General features: G+C 39.2%; 1 protein-coding gene across 5 annotated transcripts in view; it reads right to left on the minus strand.

Moving 5' to 3' along the window:
- Positions 1-22,178, minus strand: part of REPS2 (RALBP1 associated Eps domain containing 2) — a 232,759-nt gene that overhangs the window by 10,865 nt on the left and 199,716 nt on the right. For all 5 annotated transcript variants that reach the window (XM_067722169.1, XM_067722166.1, XM_067722167.1 and 2 more), the window contains one exon: positions 15,491-15,596. In XM_067722169.1, coding sequence (XP_067578270.1) covers positions 15,491-15,596 — 106 coding nt within the window. The remainder of the gene's footprint in view (positions 1-15,490; positions 15,597-22,178) is intronic.

Consider the following 22,178-nt stretch of genomic DNA (forward strand, 5'->3'; position numbering starts at 1 on the left):
TGATTACTGGAGCTTGATACTAAAAGTGATTCCTCTACCTTCGTTCTTCTTTTGCAAATTTGTTTTAGCTATTCTAGTTCCTTGGCCCTTATATATAAATTACAGGATAGGCTGGTCTATATCTACAAAATATCCTGTTGGGATTTTGATGATTGGTTGCAATGAATCTCTAGATCACTTTGGAGGAAAAAAGTATCACTACTATGTTGAGTCTTTCAATCCACAAACAGCATATGTCTCTCCCTTTATTTAGGTCTTCTTGGATTTCTTTTAGCACCATTTTGTAGTTTTCAGTATACAGATCCTGTGTTTTACGATGAATTTATACTTAAGTATTTCATCTGGGGGAGGGGGCGAGCTATTATGAATGGTACTGTTTTTCAAATTTCTGTGATCAGTTGTTCATTGCTTGTATATAGGAATATAATTGCTTTCTGTATGACCTTATATTCTGTGACCTTCATAAACTCAATTAGAAAATGAAATTTTAAGAAACAGTTCAATTTGCAATAGTGTCGCCAAAAACAAGGGAACAAATTTAACAAAAGACACATAATACTTACACACTCAGAACCACTGAGAGGAGTGTTTTCTAAAATCTAAACAATTAGAGAGAGAATCTTGAAAAATTTATACGACCTGATTTCAAGACTTACAGAAATCAAGACCGCGTAGTACCAATATAAAGATCAACAAATAGGGGCCAGACTGAAGCTGGAATGGGCCCAGTGTGAGGCATCAGGTGAATAAATTTTCTTTTAAGGCCAAGAAGCGAATTAACCTTACGCAAGATAACGATGAATTACAGCAGCCACAGCAAGAACTTCTAACCCAGATAAGCTTTTCCATTTACAAGGTGCCCTAGAAAAAAAAGGGTTCTCGGCCAAGCACTCACTAAAAAAAGAAGAGGGCAAACTATTTTTCCACCTCTTCACGAGCTTCTGGTGGCCAGGATAAGACCAGGTGGGACATCCCACTCGCTCCAGAGCCTGCAGAATCCTGGGGAAAACTGGCAGAAGAAAGCAAAGGCTGTGTGGCTGACAGGGGCTTGGTGCTCCAGCCAGGTGTCAGGCCTGTGCCTCTGAGGTGGGAGAGACGAGTTCAGGACATTGGTCCACCAGAGACCTCCTGGCTCCATGTAGTATCAAACAGCAAAAGCTCTCCCAGAGATCTCCATCTCAACGCTAAGACCCAGATCCACTCAATGACCAGCAAGCTACGGTGTTGGACACCCTATGCCAAACAACTAGCAAGACAGGAACACAACCCCACCCATTAGCAGAGAGGCTGCCTAAATTCATAGAGGTCACAGACGCCCCAAAACACACCAATGATGTGGTCCTGCCCACCAGAAAGACAAGATGCAGCCTCAGCCACCAGAACACAGGCACTAGTCGTCTCCACCAGGAAGCCTACACACCCCACTGAACCAACCTTAGCCACACGGGGCAGATACCAAAAACACCAGGAACTACAAACCTACAGCCTGCGAAAAGGAGACCCCAAATACAGTAAGTTAATCAAAATGAGAAGACAGAAAAACACACAGCAGATGAAGGAGCAAGGTAAAAACCCACCAGAGCAAACGAATGAAGAGGAAATAGGCAGTGTACCTGAAAAAGAACTCAGAGTAATGATAGTAAAGATGATCCAAAATCTTGGAAACAGAATGGAGAAAATGCAAGAAACGTTTAACAAGGACCTAGAAGAACTTAAGAGCAAACAAACAATGATGAACAACACAATAAATGAAATTAAAAATTCTCTAGAAGGCATCAATAGCAGAATAACTGAGGCAGAAGGACAGATAAATGACCTGGAAGATAAAAGAGTGGAAATAACTACTGCAGAGCAGGACAAAGAAAAAAGAATGAAAAGAATTGAGGATAGTCTCAGAGACCTCTGGGACAACATGAAACTCACCAACATTCGAATTACAGGGGTCCTAGAAGAAGAAGAGAAAAAGAAAGGGACTGAGAAAATATTTGAAGATATTATAATTGAAATCTTCCCTAAGATGGGAAAGGAAATAGTCAATCAAGTCCAGGAAGCACAGAGAGTTCCATACAGGATAAACCCAAGGAGAAACACGCCAAGACACATATTAATCAAACTATCAAAAATTAAATACACAGAAAGAATATTAAAAGCAGCAAGGGAAAAACAACAAATAACATACAAGGGAATCCCCATAAGGTTAACGGCTGATCTTTCAGCAGAAACTCTGCAAGCCAGAAGTGACTGGCAGGACATATTTAAAGTGATGAAAGGGAAAAACCTACAACCAAGATTATTCTACCCAGCAAGGTTCTCATTCAGATTCCATGGAGAAATTAAAACCTTTACAGAAAAGCAAAAGCTAAGAGGATTCAGCACCACCAAACCAGTTTTACAACAAATGCTAAAAGGAACTTCTCTAGGCAGGAAACACAAGAGAAGGAAAAGACCTACAATAACTAACCAAAAACAATTAAGAAAATCGTAATAGGAACATACATACCAATAATTACCTTAAATGTAAATGGATTAAATGCTCCAACCAAAAGACATAGACTGGCTGAATGGATACAAAAACAAGAGCAGTATATATGCTGTCTACAAGAGACCCACTTCAGACCTAGGGACACATACAGACTGAAAGTGAGGGGATGGAAAAAGATATTCCATGCAAATAGAAATAAAAAGAAAACTGGAGTAGCAATACTCATATCAGAAAAAACAGACTTTAAAATAAAGACTATTACAAGAGACAAAGAAGGACATTACATAATGACCAAGGGATCAATCCAAGAAGAAGATATAACAATTGTAAATACTTATGTACCCAACATAGGAGCACCTCAATATATAAGGCAAATGCTAACAGCCATAAAAGGGGAAATCAACAGTAACACAATCATAGTAGGGGACTTTAACACCCCACTTTCACCAATGGACAGATCATCCAAAATGAAAATAAACACAGCAACACAAGCTTTAAATGATACATTAAACAACATGGACTTAATTGATATTTATAGGACATTCCATCCAAAAACAACAGAATACACTTTCTTCTCAAGTGCTCATGGAACATTCTCCAGGATAGATCATATCTTGGGTCACAAATCAAGCCCTGGTAAATTTAAGAAAACTGAAATCCTATCAAGTATCTTTTCTGACCACAACGCTATGAGACTAGATATCAATTACAGGAAAAAATCTGTAAAAAAATACAAACACATGGAGGCTAAAAAATACACTGCTAAATAACCAAGAGATCACTGAAGAAAGCAAAGAGGAAATCAAAAAATACCTAGAGACCAATGACGATGAAAACACGATGATCCAAAACTTATGGGATGCAGCGAAAGCAGTTCTAAGAGGGAAGTTTATAGCAATAAAATCCTACCTCAAGAAACAACAAACATCTCAAATAAACAATCTAACTTTACACCTAAAAGAACTAGAAAAAGAAGAGCAAACAAAACCCAAAGTTAGTAGAAGGAAAGAAATCATAAAGATCAGAGCAGAAATAAATGAATCAGAAACAAAGAAAACAATAGCAAAGCTCAAAAAAAGTAAAAGCTGGTTCTTTGAGAAGATAAACAAAACTGATAAACCATTAGCCACACTCATCAAGAAAAAGAGGGAGAGGACTCAAATCAATAAAATTAGAAATGAAAAAGGAGAAGTTACAACAGACACCACAGAAATACAAAGCATCCTACGAGACTACTGCAAGCAACTCTATGCCAATAAAATGGTCAACCTGGAAAAATTGGACAAATTCTTAGAAAAGCACAACCTTCGGAGACTAAACCAGGAAGAAATAGAAAATATAAACAGAGCAATCACAAGCACTGAAGTTGAAACTGTGAGTAAAAATCTTCCAGCAAACAAAAGCCCAGGACCAGATGGCTTCACAGGTGAATTCTATCAAACATCTAGAGAAGTGCTAAAACCTATCCTTCTCAAACTCTTCCAAAGTATAGCAGAGGGAGGAACACTCTCAAACTCACTCTACGAGGCCACCATCACCCTGATACCAAAACAAGACAAAGATGTCACGATGAAAGAAAACTACAGGCCAATATCACTGATGAACATAGATGCAAAAATCCTCAACAAAATACAAGCAAACAGAATCCAACAGCACATTAAAAGGATCATACACCATGATAAAGTGGGGTTTATCCCAGGAGTGCAAGGATTCTTCAATATACACAAATCAATCAATGTGATACCCCATATTAACAAACTGAAGGATCAAAACCATATGATAATCTGAAGAGATGCCGGAAAAACTTCTGACAAAATTCAACACCCATTTATGATAAAAACCCTCCAGAAAGTAGGCATAGAGGGAACTTACATCAACATAATAAAGGCCATATATGACAAACCCACAGCCAACATCGTTCTCAATGGTGAAAAACTGAAACCATTTCCTCTAAGATCAGGAACAAGACAAGGTTGCCCACTGTCACCACTATTATTCAACGTAGTTTTGGAAGTTTTAGCTACAGTAATCAGAGAAGGAAAAGAAATAAAAGGAATCCAAATCGGAACAGAAGAAGTAAAACTGTCACTGTTTGCAGATGGCATGACACTTATACATAAATTATCCTAAAGATGCTACTAGAAAACTACTAGAGCTAATCAATGAATCTGTTAAAGTCACAGGATACAAAATTAATACACAGAAATCTCTTGCATTCCTATACACTAATGATGAAAAATCTGAAAGAGAAATTAAGGAAACACTCCCCTTTACCAGTGCAACAAAAAGAATAAAATACCTAGGAATAAACCTACCTAAGGAGACAAAAGACCTGTATGCAGAAAACTACAAGACACTGATGAAAAGACATTAAAGATGATACAAACAGATGGAGAGATATACCATGTTCTCGGATTGGAAGAATCAACATTGTGAAGATGACTCTACTACCCAAATCAATCTACAGATTCAATGCAGTCCCTATCAAACTACCACTGGCATTTTTCACAGACCTAGAACAAAAAATTTCACAATTTGTATGGAAACACAAAAGACCCCGAATAGCCAAAGCAGTCTTGAGAAAGAAAAACGGAGCTGGAGGAATCAGGCTCCCAGACTTCAGACTATACTACAAAGCTACAGTAATCAAGACGGTATGGTACTGGCACAAAAACAGAAATATAGATCAATGGAACAGGATAGAAATCCCAGAGGTAAACCCATGCACATATGGTCACCTTATCTTTGATAAAGGAAGTAAGAATATACAATGGAGAAAAGACAGCCTCTTCAATAAGTGGTGCTGGGAAAACTGAACAGCTACATGTAGAAGAATGAAATTAGAACACTTCCTAACACCATACACAAAAATAAACTCAAAATGGATTAAAGACCTAAATGTAAGGCCAGAAACTATCAAACTCTTTGAGGAAAACATAGGCAGAACACTCTATGACATAAATCACAGCAAGGTCCTTTTTGACCCACCTCCTAGAGAAATGGAAATAAAAACAGAAATAAACAAATGGGACCTAATGAAACTTCAAAGCTTTTATACAGCAAAAGAAACTATAAACAAGACGAAAAGACAACCCTCAGAATGGGAGAAAATATTTGCAAATGAAGCAACTGACAAAGGATTAATCTCCAAAATTTACAAGCAGCTCATGCAGCTCAACATCAAAAAAGCAAACAATCCAATCCAAAAATGGGCAGAAGACCTAAATAGACATTCCTCCAAAGAAGATATACAGATTGCCAACAAACACATGAAAGGATGCTCAACATCACTAATCATTAGAGAAACGCAAATCAAAACTACAATGAGGGGCTTCCCTGGTGGCACAGTGGTTGAGGGTCCGCCTGCCGATGCAGGGGACACGGGTTCGTGCCCCGGTCCGGGAAGATCCCACATGCCGCGGAGCGGCTGGGCCCGTGAGCCATGGCCGCTGAGCCTGCGCGTCCGGGGCCTGTTGCTCCGCAACAGGAGAGGCCACAGCAGTGAGAGGCCCGTGTACCGCAAAAACAAACAAACAAACAAAAATAAACTACAATGAGGTATCACCTCACACCAGTTAGAATGGCCATCATCAAAAAATCTACAAACAACAAATGCTGGAGAGGGTGTGGAGAAAAGGGAACCCTCTCGCACTGTTGGTGGGAATGTAAATTGATACAACCACTATGGAGAACAGTATGGAGGTTCCTTATTAAACTAAAAATAGAACTACCATACGACCCAGCAATTCCACTACTGGGCATATACCCTGAGAAAACCATAATTCAAAAAGAGTCACGTACCACAATGTTCATTGCAATTCTATTTACAGTAGTCAGGACATGGAAGCAACCTAAGTGTCCATCGACAGATGAATGGATAAAGAAGATGTGGCACATGTATACAATGGAATAGTACTCAGCCATAAAAAGAAATGAAACTGAGTTATTTGTAGTGAGGTGGATGGACCTAGAGACTGTCATGCAGAGTGAAGTAAGTCAGAAAGAGAAAAATAAATACCGTATGCTAACACATATATATAAAATCTAAAAAAAAAAAATGGTTCTGAAGAACCTAGAGGCAGGACAGGAATAAAGACTCAGACTTAGAGAATGGACTTGAGGATGCGGGGAGGGGGAAGGGTGAGCTGGGATGAAGTGAGAGAGTGGCATGGACTTACATATACTACCAAATGTAAAACAGATAGCTAGTGGGAAGCAGCCGCATAGCACAGGGAGATCAGCTCGGTGTTTTGTGACCACCTAGAGGGGTGGGATAGGGAGGGTGGGAGGGAAGTGCAAGAGGGAGGGGATATGGGGATATATATATATATATATATATATATATATGTATAGCTGATTCACTGTGTTATAAAGCAGAAACTGACACACCATTGTAAAGCAATTATACTCCAATAAAGATGTTAAAAAAAAGATCAACAAATAGGTTAATAGAGTGGAATAAGAACCCATAAATAAATCACACTTATACAGTCATTAGATTTTTGACAAAGGCACCAGAGTAATCCAAGGAGGAAAAGAAACTCTGTTCTTCAAATGGTTCTAGATTAATGATACTGGTATGGAAAAAAATGAACTTTGAACCTAATCTCACAGCATACAAAAAACTTAATTCAAAATGTATCATAGATATTGGTGCAGCCACTATGGAAAACACTATGGAGATTCATTTAAAAAATTAAAAAGAGGGCTTCCCTGGTGGCGCAGTGGTTGAGAGTCCGCCTGCCGACGCAGGGGACACGGGTTCGTGGCCCAGTCCGGGAAGATCTCACATGCCACGGAGTGGCTCGGTACGTGAGCCATGGCCACTGAGCCTGCGCGTCCGGAGCCTGTGCTCCACAATGGGAGAGGCCACAACAGTGAGAGGCCCGTGTACCGCAAAAAAAAAAAAAAAAAAAAAAATTAAAAATAGAACTACCAGGTGTGATGCCAGCGGCACGGCTGGGTAAGACATCCTTCGTCCATATCCCCCTGCCAATAACAATTTGGCCTCTATTCACAGACAAAGTGCCTTTTTGGGAGCTTTGGGATGCAGCACCAAGGGACCCAGGAGGAGTCTCGTCCAGCCACACATTGGGTAATAGGCACACAGACCTCAGTTCTGGCTCTGGACCCAGCAGGGGACCATGAAGCAGCTCTAGCCCCTCTCGGCCACAGTCCAAGAGACCCTGGAAAACACTGTTTTAGACAATCACCCACAGATGAAACAGCCTTTGTGGAAGTTCAAGTTTCAAGCAGAGAAGTTCCAGCACAATGCTAGAGAAAAATAATACAAGTCTAGATGCACTGCGGGGGGTAAGAAGAACTGTTTGACTACTCACATCACCTTCTCACAAAGCAGCACAGCTTAGGACTAAAAAAGATCTTGGCCTATGATTTCTCTCATGGGGGAAGGAAGAGCACATACGTGAGCACCCAGTTTCCCTGGCTGTGTGGGACACTGTCAAAGAGGCTCATTCCTGTCTCGCCCCATCCAGAGCACTGAATTGTGAACTGCATGACTGGGGGGTGGGGAGGGGGAAGAGGCTGGAGAGTGGCAAACAGGACTCTCAAAAGAGGATTAAAGGAACGTGGATCTTACTTAATGTGTCCAGGGACTCCATCAAGAAGCCCACCCATAAGCCCCTGGGGATCCTCCAACTGGCCATGGGGCACTCTCAGCACTCCATGGGACTTACACACACCACCAACTTGTGGCAAGCTTCCTGTTCACATTCCTGATGACAGCAGCATGACTGACTGAGCACATACAGAAAGCTTTGCTGGCCCAAATGTGTGGACCATGAGAGACCACAAATTTGAGCTGTAGTGCCATCTTTGGGAAACAAAAGGGAGGCTGTTAGCAGTTGGCCTGGTGTTGTGCAGGATCAGAATAAGGCATACAAGCTTAAGAATTCTGCCACAAGAAGGAACAAGAAATGTTGAGCAAGTGTACCCATAGAAGATCTGAGAAATTCTCAGAATCTCTAATAGGGCTGATAGAAAGTATTTCTCTCCTGAAGGCAGTTAGTAAAGACTGGAGGATGTGACTGCTACTTCAAATGTGAAGACAGCAACACAAAACTTCAAGGAAACATGACGCCACCAAAGAATTACAACAATTTTCCAGTAACCAATCCCAAAGACATGGAGATCTATGATTTTCCCAATAAAGAATTTTAAATGGCTATTTTAAGGAAACTCAATGTGCTGCAAGAAAACACAGAAAGAGAAGTCAATTAATTCAGGAAAACTACACTACACGAATAAAATGAGAAGTTTAACAAAGAGATAGAAATCATAAAAAAGAACTACACAGGAATTCTGGAGCTGAAGAATGCAATGAATGCAATTAAAAATATAATACAGAACAACAACATCTGAATGGATCAAGCAGAATGAAAGAATCTGAGATAGAAGACAGGGATTTTGAAACTATCCAGTCAGAGAAGAACAAAGAAAAAAGAATTTAAAAGAATGAAGAAAGGTACGTGATCTACGGGATGTCATCAAAAGAAACAGTTTGTGAATTATGAGAGTTCCTGAAGTTGACGAGAGAGAGAAGAGGGCAGAAAGCTTATTTGAAGAAATAATGGCTGAGAACTTCCCAAATCTCGGGAGACATATGGATATCCAAGTTCATGAAGCTCACAGATCATTAAACAAACTCAACTTAAGAGTTCCTCTTGGGCTTCCCTGGTGGCACAGTGGCTAAGAATCCGCCTGCCAATGCAGGGGACACGGGTTCGAGCCCTGGTTCGGGAAGATCCCACATGCTGCGGAGCAGCTAAGCCCGTGCGTCACAACTACTGAGCCTGTGCTCTAGAGCCCATGCCCCACAACAAGAGAAGCCTCCGCAATGAGAAGCCCGTGGGTACTGCAACGAAGAGTAGCCTCTGCTCGCCGAAACTAGAGAAAGCCTGCGCGCAGCAACGAAGACCCAATGCAGCCAAAAATAAATAAATAAAATAATAAATTTATTTTTAAAAAAAGAGTTCCTCTTTAAGACTCATTATAATAAATTTGTCAAAAATCAAAGACAAAGAGAAAAATCTTAAAAGCAGTAAGAGAAAAGAAGCTTGTAACTTAAAAGGGACCTCTCATAAGGCTATCAGTGGATTTCTCAGCAGGCACCCTTTGAGAGAGTGGGATGATAATCCAAAGTGCTAAAAGAAAAAGAAAAAAACTGCCAATCAAGAATATGCTATTCAGCCAAGTTATCCTTAAGAAATGAAGGAGAGAGAAAGACTTTCCCAGGCAAACAGAAGCTGAGGGAGTTCATCACCACTAGACCTGCCTTACAAGAAATGTAGAAAGGAGTTCTTCAAGCTAAATGAAAGGACACTAATTAGTAACATGAAAACATACAATATACTGGGGTAAAGTTAAGTATATAGTCAAATTCAGAATACTCTAATACTGAATATGGTAGTGTGTTAACCACTTAAATCTAGTATAAAGGTTAAAGGAAAAGAATATTAAAAATAACTATAGCTACAATAACTTGTTAATGAATACAAAATATGAAAAGAAGTAAATGATGACATCAAAAACAAAAAGGGGGAAGTAAAAGGGTAGAGTTTTTATACACAGTCCAAGTTAAGTTGTTATCAGCATATAATACACTGTTATATCTACAAGATATTTTATGTAAGCCTCATGATAACAACAAAGCAAATACAAAAACCTAGAGTAGATTCACAAAAGATAAAGAGAAGACAATCAAAGCATACCTTTATGGAAAATCATCAATTCACAAAGGCAGGCAGTAAGAGAGGAAGAAAAGAACAAGAGAACTACAAAATAGCCAGAAAATAGTAACATGGTATTCGTAAATCCTTATGTATCAATATTCACTTTAAATGTAAGTGAATTAAATTCTCCAGTCCAAAGGCATAGAGCAGCTGGATGGATTTAAAAAACAAGACTGAACTATATGCTGCCTACAGGAGACTCACTTCAGTTTTACAGTCACACATAAGAAAGAATGAAGGGATGAAAAAGATATTCCATGCAAGTAGATACCAAAAGAGAACAGGGTAGCTATTCTTTTACCAGACAAAATAGACTTTTGGCCAAAAACTATAACAAGAGACAAAGAATGTCATTATGTAATGTTAAAGGGATTAATTCATAAAGAAAATATAACAATTGTAAATATACATGCAGGCAACATCAGAGCACCTAAATATATTAAGCAAATACTAAAAGATCTGAAGGAAGAAATAGACAACAATACAATAATAGTAGGGGACTTCAATACCTTACTTTCAACAGTGGGTATATCATCCAGACAGAAAATCAACAAGGAAATGTTGGACTTGAACTATACTTTATACCAAATGGAGCTAACAGACATATACAGAACATTCCAGCCAACAGAAGCGGAATACATATTCTTCTCAAGCGCACATGAAATACTCTTGAGGATATATCATATGATAGGTTACAAGATAAGTCTTAGCAGACTTAAGAATATCAAAATCATACCAAGTACCTTTTGCAACTGCAAAGTTATTAAACTAGAAATCAGTAACAGGAAGAAAACTAGAAAATTCAGAAATATGTGGAAATTAAACAAAACACTCCTGAACAACCAATGAGTCAAAGAAGAAGTCAAAAGGGGAATCAAAGAAATATCTTGAAACAAATAAAAACGGAAAGACAACATTCTAAAACAAATGGCCAACAGCTACATGAAAATGTGCTCAACATCACTAATCATCAGGGAAATGCAAGTCAAAACCACAATGAGATATCACCTCACACTTGTTAGAATAGCTATCACCAAAAAGATAAGAGATAAGTGTTGGCAAGGATGTGGAGAAAAGGGAATGCTTGTGCAATGTTGGTCGGAATGTAAATTGATCCAGCAACTACAGAAAATAGTATGGACGTTTCTCAAAATTAAAAAAAAAGAACCATCATATAATCTACCAATCCCACTTCTGGGTATCCAAAGGAAATGAAATCAGGACCTCAAAGGGATATGTGCACTCCCATGTTCACTGCAGCATTATGCATTGATACAATAGCTAAGATATGGAAACAACTTAAATTTCCATCTACAGACGAATGGATAAAGAAGATGTGGTACATACATACAATAGGGTATTATTCAGCTGTAAGAAAGAAGGAAATTCTGCCATTTGTGACATGGATGGACCTTGTGGGCACTATGCTAAGTGAAATAAGTCACACAGAGAAAGGCAAATACCATGTGATATCACTTATATGTGCAATCTAAAAAAGGCCAAATTCATAGAAACAGAGTAGAATGGTGGTTGCCAGAGACTGAGGGGAGGGTCGTGCAGGAAATGGGGAGATGTTGGGCAAGGGTACATACTTCCAATCATAAGATGAATAAGTTCTGGGGATCTAATGTATAGCATGGTGACTATAGTTAACAATACTGTATTACATACTTAAAAATTGCTAAGAAAGTAAATCTTAAATGTTCTCACCACATAAAAGAAATGATAATTATGTGAGTGATAAAACAGAATGAAATTTTGCCATTTGCAGCAACATGGATGGACTTGGGGCATTATGCTAAGTGAAATAAGTCAGACAGAGAAAGACAAATACTGTATGATCTCACTTATATGTGGAATCTAAAAAAAAGTCAACAAACTTGTGAATATAACAAAAAGGAAGCAGACTCACAGATATAAAGAACAAACTAATGGTTACCAGTGGGGAGAGAAAAGGGGAAAGGGGCATTATAGGGGTAGGAGATTAAGAGGTACAAATTAATAGGTATAAAATAAGCTACAAGGATATACTGTACAACACAGGGAATATAGCCAATATTTTATAATGACTATAAATGGAGTATAACCTTTAAAAATCATGAATTACTATATTGTACACCTATAACTTACATAACATTGTACAGCAACTATAGCAACAATACTTCAATAAAAATAAATACTAATAATGAGGGTGAGAGGAATTTTTAGAGGTGATGGGCAGTTTTATGGCATAAACTGTGACAGACTCATGGATGTATAATTATCTCCAAACTCATCATGTTGCATACATTAAATATGTACAGCTTTACTGAGGTATGTACAATCTTATCTCAATAAAGTAGTTTAAAAAAACCCAAATGTTATCATAGATCTAAATGTAAAAGTTATAACAATAAAGACTTTAGAAGAAAACATAAGAGAATATCTTCATAATTCAGATGTAGGCAAAGTTTCCCTATATAGGAAGAAAGTTAATAAACCATAAGAGGAAAAAATGATAAATCAGACTTTATCAAAATTAAAAAGTTCTGTTCATGAAAAGATTCAGTTAAAAAAATTAATAGGCAAAACAAAGACTAGAAGAAAACATTCATAAAATATATACCTTGACAAAGGACTGGTAACCAAGATATATAAAAAGCATCTACCTACAACTCCAAAAAAACGGCTGAAAATGATTTTTAAATGGCCAAATATTTGGAAAAGACACTTCATAAAATAAAATATATGAAAAGTAAATAATCACATAGAAAAGTGCTAAGGAGATGCAAAATAAAAACTATCTCACCACAGGACTCGCTAAAAATTAAAACAATAACACCAAGTGTTGGCGAGGATGAGGAACAACCAGAATTCTCACACCGTAGTGGTGGGAGTACTAAACGCTACAACCACTTTGGGAAAAGCTCTAGCAGTTTCTATTAAAACTAATTACACACAATCACCATATTACCTACTAATCCTAATCCTAGAAATTTACCCAAGAGAAATGAGAACATATTCCCACACAAAGACTTATCCAAGAATGTAGTTTTATTCAAAGTAGCAAAAACTAGAACCATCTCAGGTGTCCACTAATAGGAAAACTGATAACCAAATTGCAGCATATTCACTCAATAGAATACCACTCAGCAATAAAAAGGAACAGATTACTGAGACATACAACAATGAAAATGAATCTCAAAAACATAATACTAAGTGAAAGAAGCTTTCCATAAAAGTACATGTCAGAGGACACCATTTACATAAAGTTACAGAATAGGCAACAGTATGGCCTAAGAAGTTTAGAATAGTGGTTACCTCTATGTGAGTGGGGCAGAAATTAACTGGGAAGGAGCATGAGGGAGCTTTCCGGGGAGATGGTAATGTGCTATACCTTTGATAGGGGGTTGAGATCCATAAGTAGATGCATTTGTTTAAAAGTCAGCAAGTGTACACTTAAGATTTGTATACTCATTGTATGTAAAATTTACAACATGAGAAAAACTTGTAAAAATATTGAACTCTAGTTAATGATATGCATGTTAAAATATTTAGGGGACGCATACAGATGTCTGCAATTTACTTGAAAACATGTTAAAAATAAGATGGACTGAAGGACAGATAAGAGGGATAGAAAAACGTGATAAAACAAGTATAACGAGATGTGAATGGTAGAACTGAAGTGGTGGCTATGAAAATATTCACTGTATGATTCTTTCAACTTTCTTGTATGCTTGAAAATGTTCATAATAAAATATTAGGGGGAGTTCCCTGGTGGTCTAGTGGTTAGGATTCCGGGCTTTGACTGTCATGGCCTGGGTTCAATCCCTGATCTGGGAACTGAGACCCCACAAGCCACATGGCGCAGCCAAAAAAAAAAAAAAAATTAGGGCGAAGCAGGGTAGTAACGAAAGAGAAAATAAAAAAGGAAGGGACGGCAGAGATTGCTAAAGAGGAATCACCAGTGAAGTGGAAGGAAAACAAGGAAAGTATGATATCCCAAAAACCAGTCAGAAAGGACATTTAGAGGAAAGAATGGTCAACGGTCAATGGCATAGATTTTTCTGAAAATCCAAATAATGTTAAAACAGGCCCACTGAATTTGGCTGTAAGAGGGGTGTAAGCGGAGGAGAATGAAAGCCACAACGAAGTGGAGGGAGAGAAAACTGCTGGTGAGGAATGAGAAACAATAAATGAAAACAACTCTTAAGAAACTTGGCTGTGAAAAGGAGACCAGAGAGACGGGGCAGCAGCTGAAGGAGGATGTGGCGTCACTACACTGGACAACACCAGAGCATGTTTATGTGTGGGTGGCAATAATCCAGCATAGAATCGGGGTGTCGTGGGTGCTCCGAAAATATATGTTTAACTCCCAACCCCCCGTACCTATAAATGTGACCTTCTATGGAAATAGGGTCTTTGTGGATATAATCTAGTTAGAAATGAGACTGGGCTAGATTAGGGTGAGCCCTAACCCAATGACTGGTATCCTTATAAAAAGAGGGCACAATAAAAAGAGGAATTCCGACACAGACACAGAGACACAGAGAAAACGCCATGTGGCAGCAGAGGCAGAAACTGGAGTGATGCATCTACCAGCCAAGGACTGCCAGCCACCACCAGAAACCGGAAGAAGAAAGGAAGAATTCCCCCCCTAGAGCCTTCAGAGATAGCATAGCTCTGCTGACACCGTGATTCAGACTTCCAGCCTCCAGAGCTGGGAGAGAATAAGTTGCTACTATCTTAAGCCACCAAGTTTGTAGCGCTTTGTTAGGACAGCCCTGGGAAACTAATACAGGGGAGATTAATGGTGAAGAGAAACAGGCGATGAGGATGGGGTAATGTCCTTGAGAAGCTGACATGGAACCATTTCCAAGACACCAGGGCAGGAGTTAGCCTTCGAGAGGATCAGGGCCACCCTCTTCCATTGAAATAAGTATAGCATCATTCATGGAGGATCTAAACAAATGAGGGGTTTACCCAGAAGGCTTGGACAATAAAGAATGCTTCAAAGAGCCTTTGTAATAGCTTCTCTGTCTTTTTAACTAGCACACAATATGCAGCCTGCATATTAAAGGTACGAGTCTTCCTCTAAGCATACAAGAACCAACCTATGAAACTTAAATACAGCAACTCTGCCTTCCAAAAGGAGTTTGAGAACGAAGAGCAAGTCTTACCAACAGGAATGGAACCAGATGCTCAACCAATGTTTGTCAAAACAAAATACAACAGACAGACACAAAGCCTGGTAATCCAAATTCAGGAAGCTCCTTACCTTGAGCTGCTGCTGGAGTTCACTGTTCAACCGGGCCAGCACTGCATTTGCCTCTTTATTTTTGCGGATAGCAGTTTGAATAGCCTTCTTCTGTTTGGAAGACTGTCTACAAAAAAGTACAAACAGTTCACTGAAATAGAACTTAGAGGTCTGGATCCTTGTGGGTCAGAACTCTCCGATTCACAGTAAGTGCTAAACTAACAAGGGGCTAATGTCACAGGGCTCCAAAAATAAAATCAGATATTCACACAGGCAGGCAGGCAGGCACACACCAAAGGAAACAAATTTGTTGGGATGAATTATTTGCACCTGAAATAATGTCCATTTTATAACTTGAAGAAAAGCTGTGAATTGGGCCTTTTCAAACACTCTTCGTTCCATTTATCCAAAGACATTTTAATAACTATTTCTTCCTGACAAACGACATTAACTGAAATGCCCTTTTTGTGCAATTATTAATGGTGTTTAAAAGAACTGCAAGTGGCCCCGCGGACAAGTGTGAAGGAAAAGAATAGAAGAATATTCCCTTTAGCAAAAAATCCTACATTAACTTAGCCAGCCTACATACCTCTCTTTTATTTCTTTATTATTTGGCATGAATGCCTGAGTGTGTATGTGTGTGAGTGCGTGTGCACATGTGCATACACCAACATACATTCTGTGGCACTTGAGAAAAACACAAAAATGTTTTAATACTAGTCTTCCCAAATTAAGTCAAGAGTAAATTCACAGAACAGGTATAACTAAGGGGACCACACATCCCACCCAGCCCATTACCGTCTCTGCTTACACTGCCTGTCTGGCCCTAATTTTTCTTAGCACCCTCTTTCCCCCTCAAAACTGTCAATGTGGTTGTAGAACCTATATCCTTATATCCCACAGCAAGAAATACTGAATCCTCAGAGCAAAAGGGCAATCTAAGTTCCCCTAGAAAAACAAACGTATTTGTAATCACTGGGAGAAGGGCTCCAGGCCAGAGCGACTGAACTAGAATGCATTGTGACCACTAGAGAGATCTGGTGACTGTTCACTGCGAATACACACTATGCTAGCCGCTCTGCTCACCTGTAGAAGGCATGCTCCCTCCCCAACAAGTTGAAAGATTAATATTTTTTTAACCCATAAATAGGCAGGGAAGAGGCTTCAAAATCTATTTTTTACAAGATATAGATTGCGTTTCTGGTTTCAGGATAAGACGGAGTAGACACACTTCTCTCTATTCCTTCCACTAAATACAGTTAAAACCCTGGACATAATATACAGAATAACATAAGATGACTCTGCAAAGTGAAGTGAAGTGGAGTGAAGAAGGCAAACCAGCTAGGGAACTCAGTACCCAGGGAAAGAATAGCCATGAATTCCCTGGGTTTTCTTTTTTCACTTCATGCATCCCATCAATGCCAATGAGAGCAGATAATATAAAGCCTCCCCACAATTCTGCTCTCTCTAGCCAAAGGACTTGGAAAGGGGCAACCTAACAAGACAGAAGATTAGACACAATATCCCTCCTGAATACAGATGTAAAATCTTTAATAAAATATTAGCAAATAGAATTCAGCAATATAAAAAAATTATATATCATGACCAAGAGGAGTTGATTCCAGAGATACAAGACTGATTCAATATTCAAAAAACAATCAATATAATTCACCATCTTAACAGGTGAAAGAAAAAATCAAATGATCATATCAACTAATGTAGAAAAAGCACCTGATAAAACGCAACACCAATTTATAATAAAAACTCTCAGAAAGCTATTAATAGAGGTGAACTTCCTCAACTTGATAAAGAACCTCTACCAAAAAAACTATAGCTAACATCATACTTAATGAAAAACTGAATGGTTCCCCCTAAGCTTAGGAACAAGGCAAAAATTTCTACTCTCATCACTATTTTCAACATAGTGCTGGAAGTCCTAGCCAGCCCAATTATACAAGAAAAGGAAACAAAAGGTACAAATATTGAAAAGAAAGAAACAAAACTGTCCCTATCTGCAGGTGACACGACGGTCCATGTAGAAAATTTCAAGGAATCTATAAAAAACTCCTAGAACTAACAAGTGATTTCAGTAAGGACAGAAGTGAATTTGCAAGATAGATTAATCTACAAAAATCAATAGTATTTTGATATACTAACAATGAACACCTGAAAATCAAAAATACAACTTCATTTATAAAGACTCAAGCTGATTTTCTTAGATATATCACAACATATATGTAATTTACATGCTGAGAACTACACAACACTGATGAAAAAAATAAAATAGGATCTACATAAATAGAGAAATGTTCACGGATTGGAAAACTCAACATAGTAAAAGATGTCAACTCTCCCCAGATTTCCTATAGAAATCCCAGTAGGATTTTTGTAGCTCAAGACAAAATTATTCTAAAATCAAATGGAAAGTCAAAGGAATCAGAATAGCTAAACAATTTTGAAAAATAATTATAAGTGGGAAAAACAGAAGACATATAGCTATAGTTATCAAGTGGTGAAGTAATGAAGATACTAATCTTCATTACTATCTTGTGTGGTATTGGCAGAGGGAAAGACACATAGATCAATGGAACGGAATAAAGAACCCAGAAATAGACTCACACTAGTACAACCAACTTATTTTTGACAGACGTGCAAAAGCAAGTCAATGGAGAAAGAACAGCCTTTTCAACAAAAGTGCTGAAGCAATTCAATATCCATAGGCCAAAAAATGAACCTTGACCCAAATCTCACCCCTTATATAAAAATTAACACAAAATGGATCACCAACTGAAATGTAAAGTGTAAAATTATAAAACTTTTAGAAGAACACGTAAGAGAAAAAATCTTCAGGACCTAGAGCTTAGTGAAGAGATTTTAGAGGTGACAAGAAAAGCACAATCCATAAAAGGAAAAAAAATAAGTAAGTTGGACTTCCTTAAAATTTTTAAACTTTTGCTCTGCAAGACTCTTTTAAGAGGATGAAAAAACAAGCCACAGACTGAGAGAAAACATTGCAAACCACATTGATTTGTATTTAGAATATATAAAGAACTCTCAAAACTCAACATTAAAAAACAATTCAATCAGAAAATGGGCAAAGGAGATGAAGAGACATGTCACCAAACAGGACACATGATGGCAAATACACACATGAAAAGATGTTCTAGCCATTAGGGAAATGCAAATTAATACCACAGTGGGATACCACTACACACGTATTAGAACAGCTAAATTTAAAAAACAGTGACAAAAAAAAAACAACCAAACAGTGACAATACCAAATGCTGGTGAGGATGTGGAGACACTGAACCTCATACAGTGCTGGCTGGTGGGAAGATAAAATGGTACAGCCATTTTGGAAAACAACTTGGCAGCTTCTTTAAAAACTAAATATACACTTAGCACACAACCCAACAATCACACTCTTGGACATTTAGCCCAGAGAAATGAAAACTTACGTATACACAAGAACCCGTACACAGATGCTCACAGCAGCTTTATCTGTAATACTTGACAACTAGACACAAACAAAATGTCTCTCAAAAGGTGAATGGCTAAACAAACTGTGGTACACCCATAGCATAGAATACTGCTTAGCAGTATTGATTTATACAACAACTTGGACAGATATCAAGGGCATTATGCCGAGTGAAAACAAGCCAAACTCAGAAGGTCACATGCTGTGTGATTCTATGAATATAACATTCAGAAAATGACAAAGTTATAGAGATGGGAAACTGATCAATGGTTACCACGGGTAAGGAGTAAAGAAGAAGATGGGGTAAGGGTGACTCCTGTACCTTGATTACAGTGGTGGTTACAAGACACACACATGTGATAAAATGGCAAAGAACTATACATATACACTGTCCCAACGTCAATTTCCTAGTTTTGATATTATATTATAGTTAGGTTAAATGCAATCATTGAGAGAAACTAGGTGAAAGATACACAGGACTTCTTTATACTATTTTTGAATTTCCTATGAATCTATAATTATTACAAAACAAAAAGGGTTGGTTTTTTTTATAAATTTATTTATTTATATTTTATTTTTGGCTGCGTTGGGTCTTCATTGCTGCACGTGGGCTTTCTCTAGTTGCGGCGAGCGGGGGCTACTCTTCGTTGTGGCGTGCAGGCTTCTCATTGCGGTGGCTTCTCTTGTTGCAGAGCACGGGCTCTAGGAGTGCGGGCTTCAGTAGTTGTGGCACGTGGGCTCAGCAGTTGTGGCTCGCGGGCTCTAGAGTGCAGGCTCAGTAGTTGCGGCACACGGGCTTAGTTGCTCCGAGGCATGTGGGACCTTCCCAGACCAGGTCTCGAACCTGTATCCCCTGCATTGGCAGGTGGATTCTTAACCACTGCACCACCAGGGAAGTCCAAAAGTTTTATGAAAATACATGTTGATCAGAACTGGATGCCCCTACTTAAACAAATACTTCGCTAAGTGTGCCAGCTTATAACAGTTTCCCCTCCTCTGGGAACTGTCTCCATCCCCTTCCCCCTCCCTCCACAGGGATGGGCCCCAGGCAGACAGTCCTATTTGTCTTAAGAAACGCTCAGCTCTGTTTTCACACTTGAACGGATCCTGGCCTGTCATAAGCTGACCAGATTCTCTCTCCCAGGGATGTATGGGTCCTGGTTAAGAGTTTGGTTTAGCCTAGGCCCTGCACAGTGAGAATGTAACATCTGGAGCTGAAGGTGGTTGAGAAGTCTTCACAGATAAAAATGACAGAAAATAGAGAAGAATCAGGAGGAGAGCCAACAGGTATACAGTCCTCTCTCCCGTCCATCCGTGCCCCTGGTTTCCATGAGTCACCCCTGTACTCTTATAATAATGAACAGGGTTTTGCTAGCTCAAGTTGCTCTTTATGTTTTACAACCAAATGAGCCCTAAGTAACGCAAAGACAGTATCCGGCCCCAAAAACCTAAGGGTTCAGTAAAGGTGTCTAACTTGCCTCACCTCTCAAGACTTGCTTCTAGAGTTTGTCTCTCCAGGTTCTCCTAACTTCGTTACTCACTGTTCCAAGGTGGGCTCTAAGTGGCCTGGTTTCCAAGGAGGAAGATAAGGGAATAACAGCAAGGTGTTTATTTCGCCTGCTGCTGTTGTACGTCAGGCGATCTCTCGGTTTTGAACTGCGTACTGTGAGGCTCACCCACTGAAGGTTCTGTGGCAGACTGTCCTCCAATCCTCTTCTCATGCCTTCCTGTTTTCAGTTGCATCTCCTCAGGTTGAGCCAGGCACATGGCCATGCAACTAGAAACTAGTGGCATTTCCATGTCTCCCTGGCAAGTAGATGAGGCCACATGACTAAGTCTGGGTGAAATGGATGCGAGAGAAGTGATGTATGCCACTTCTGAGTCATGCCCTTAAAAGTAATCTGTTTTCTCTCCATTTGCTCCTTTCCCCTTCCTGGGACCTGGAACACGAACATGTTAGAGGTGAGCCACCTCCAACCCTATGGATAAAGGCAACCCTCACAGGGATCTAAAACAAGACGACAGAAGGTACCTGGGTTCTGGGCAGGTACTCTTCTGGACCACTCACCAACTCAGACTTTTACATAAGAAAGTAGTTAATTTCTATGTTATGTGAGTGACTGTTACCTGGTTTATGTTCAAGCAACTGAACCAATGTTTGAAGGAATATAAACTGGGGTCTCTAGATGAGAAAAATCTTCTTAGCCTTCACCCTGCGCCCTGATTTCTCCCACGGAATTCTGAGTACAGCTTTTAAGAAGTGAGTTTATACTGCCTTTTCTCTTCTTGGAAATGGTAGGTTTTCATTAGAGATGCCAATCATCAACCCCAAAGATATTCCAGTGTTGCCAAACATGAGGAGGGAAGGGAAACAGAATCCCAGCCACACTGAGAACGTCATACAGACAAGCAGACACTGCCACGCAAGCTCCTTGGAATGCCCTGGGGTGGCCCAGGACAATTCCTGGGGTTCCAGAGAAGAGCAAAGGCCACAGAGGCTGGCACAGGTTCAGTCACAGTACTGCCACACAACATCCTCTAGTTCTAAACTGTTCAAACAACTCTATTTTCCCAAAATCGATCCTTAGCAGATACATTAGATATGGGGGAAAAAATCAAGCTAAATTATTTCTAAGAAAAACCCACTTCTGTCCTTACGGGTAGCTCATTAATGATGACACAATCGGAGAGCTGTTTATTACTTGTAACCTGGACTCAGGAGCGCACACCTGGAGAGAATATTTTATTAGTTCCTCTCCCCTAAATGGAGCAGACAGTGATGATATCCGAAGCAGAATTTGTTTCTTATTAATAGATCAGTTCTAACGTTAATTTCCCCAAAGGATGAAGACCATTTTGCAACTTGATTTGTGACTCTTTTCTCGGTTTTCCCAAAGACGGTATATAGTAACGACCACTCTAAATGCACTGGAGAGAGATTAACTTACTACATACAATGGGTGTCTAAGGGCATCAGAGCTTAATTCTCTCCCAGAACCCTAGTTGAGAAAGGGCCATACAGACTAACCATCATGTGTCTGGCTGTCCTCTCTCCAGGTTTTAAAAAATTATGAATGCTAAGTTGCTCCTTATCACTCCAAAATAAACTGGTCTGGGACCTGAAGTAAGTCTTATAAAGTTCCCTGCCATTTACAGCACTATTTGTGCTGCTGGTGGGTGCTAGCCTCTCTCAGCCTGACCCCATGTGGTCACCTAACTAGTGAAAGAGTA

This window comes from Pseudorca crassidens, chromosome X, assembly GCF_039906515.1.
Source record: "Pseudorca crassidens isolate mPseCra1 chromosome X, mPseCra1.hap1, whole genome shotgun sequence".
Lineage (NCBI taxonomy): Eukaryota > Metazoa > Chordata > Mammalia > Artiodactyla > Delphinidae > Pseudorca > Pseudorca crassidens.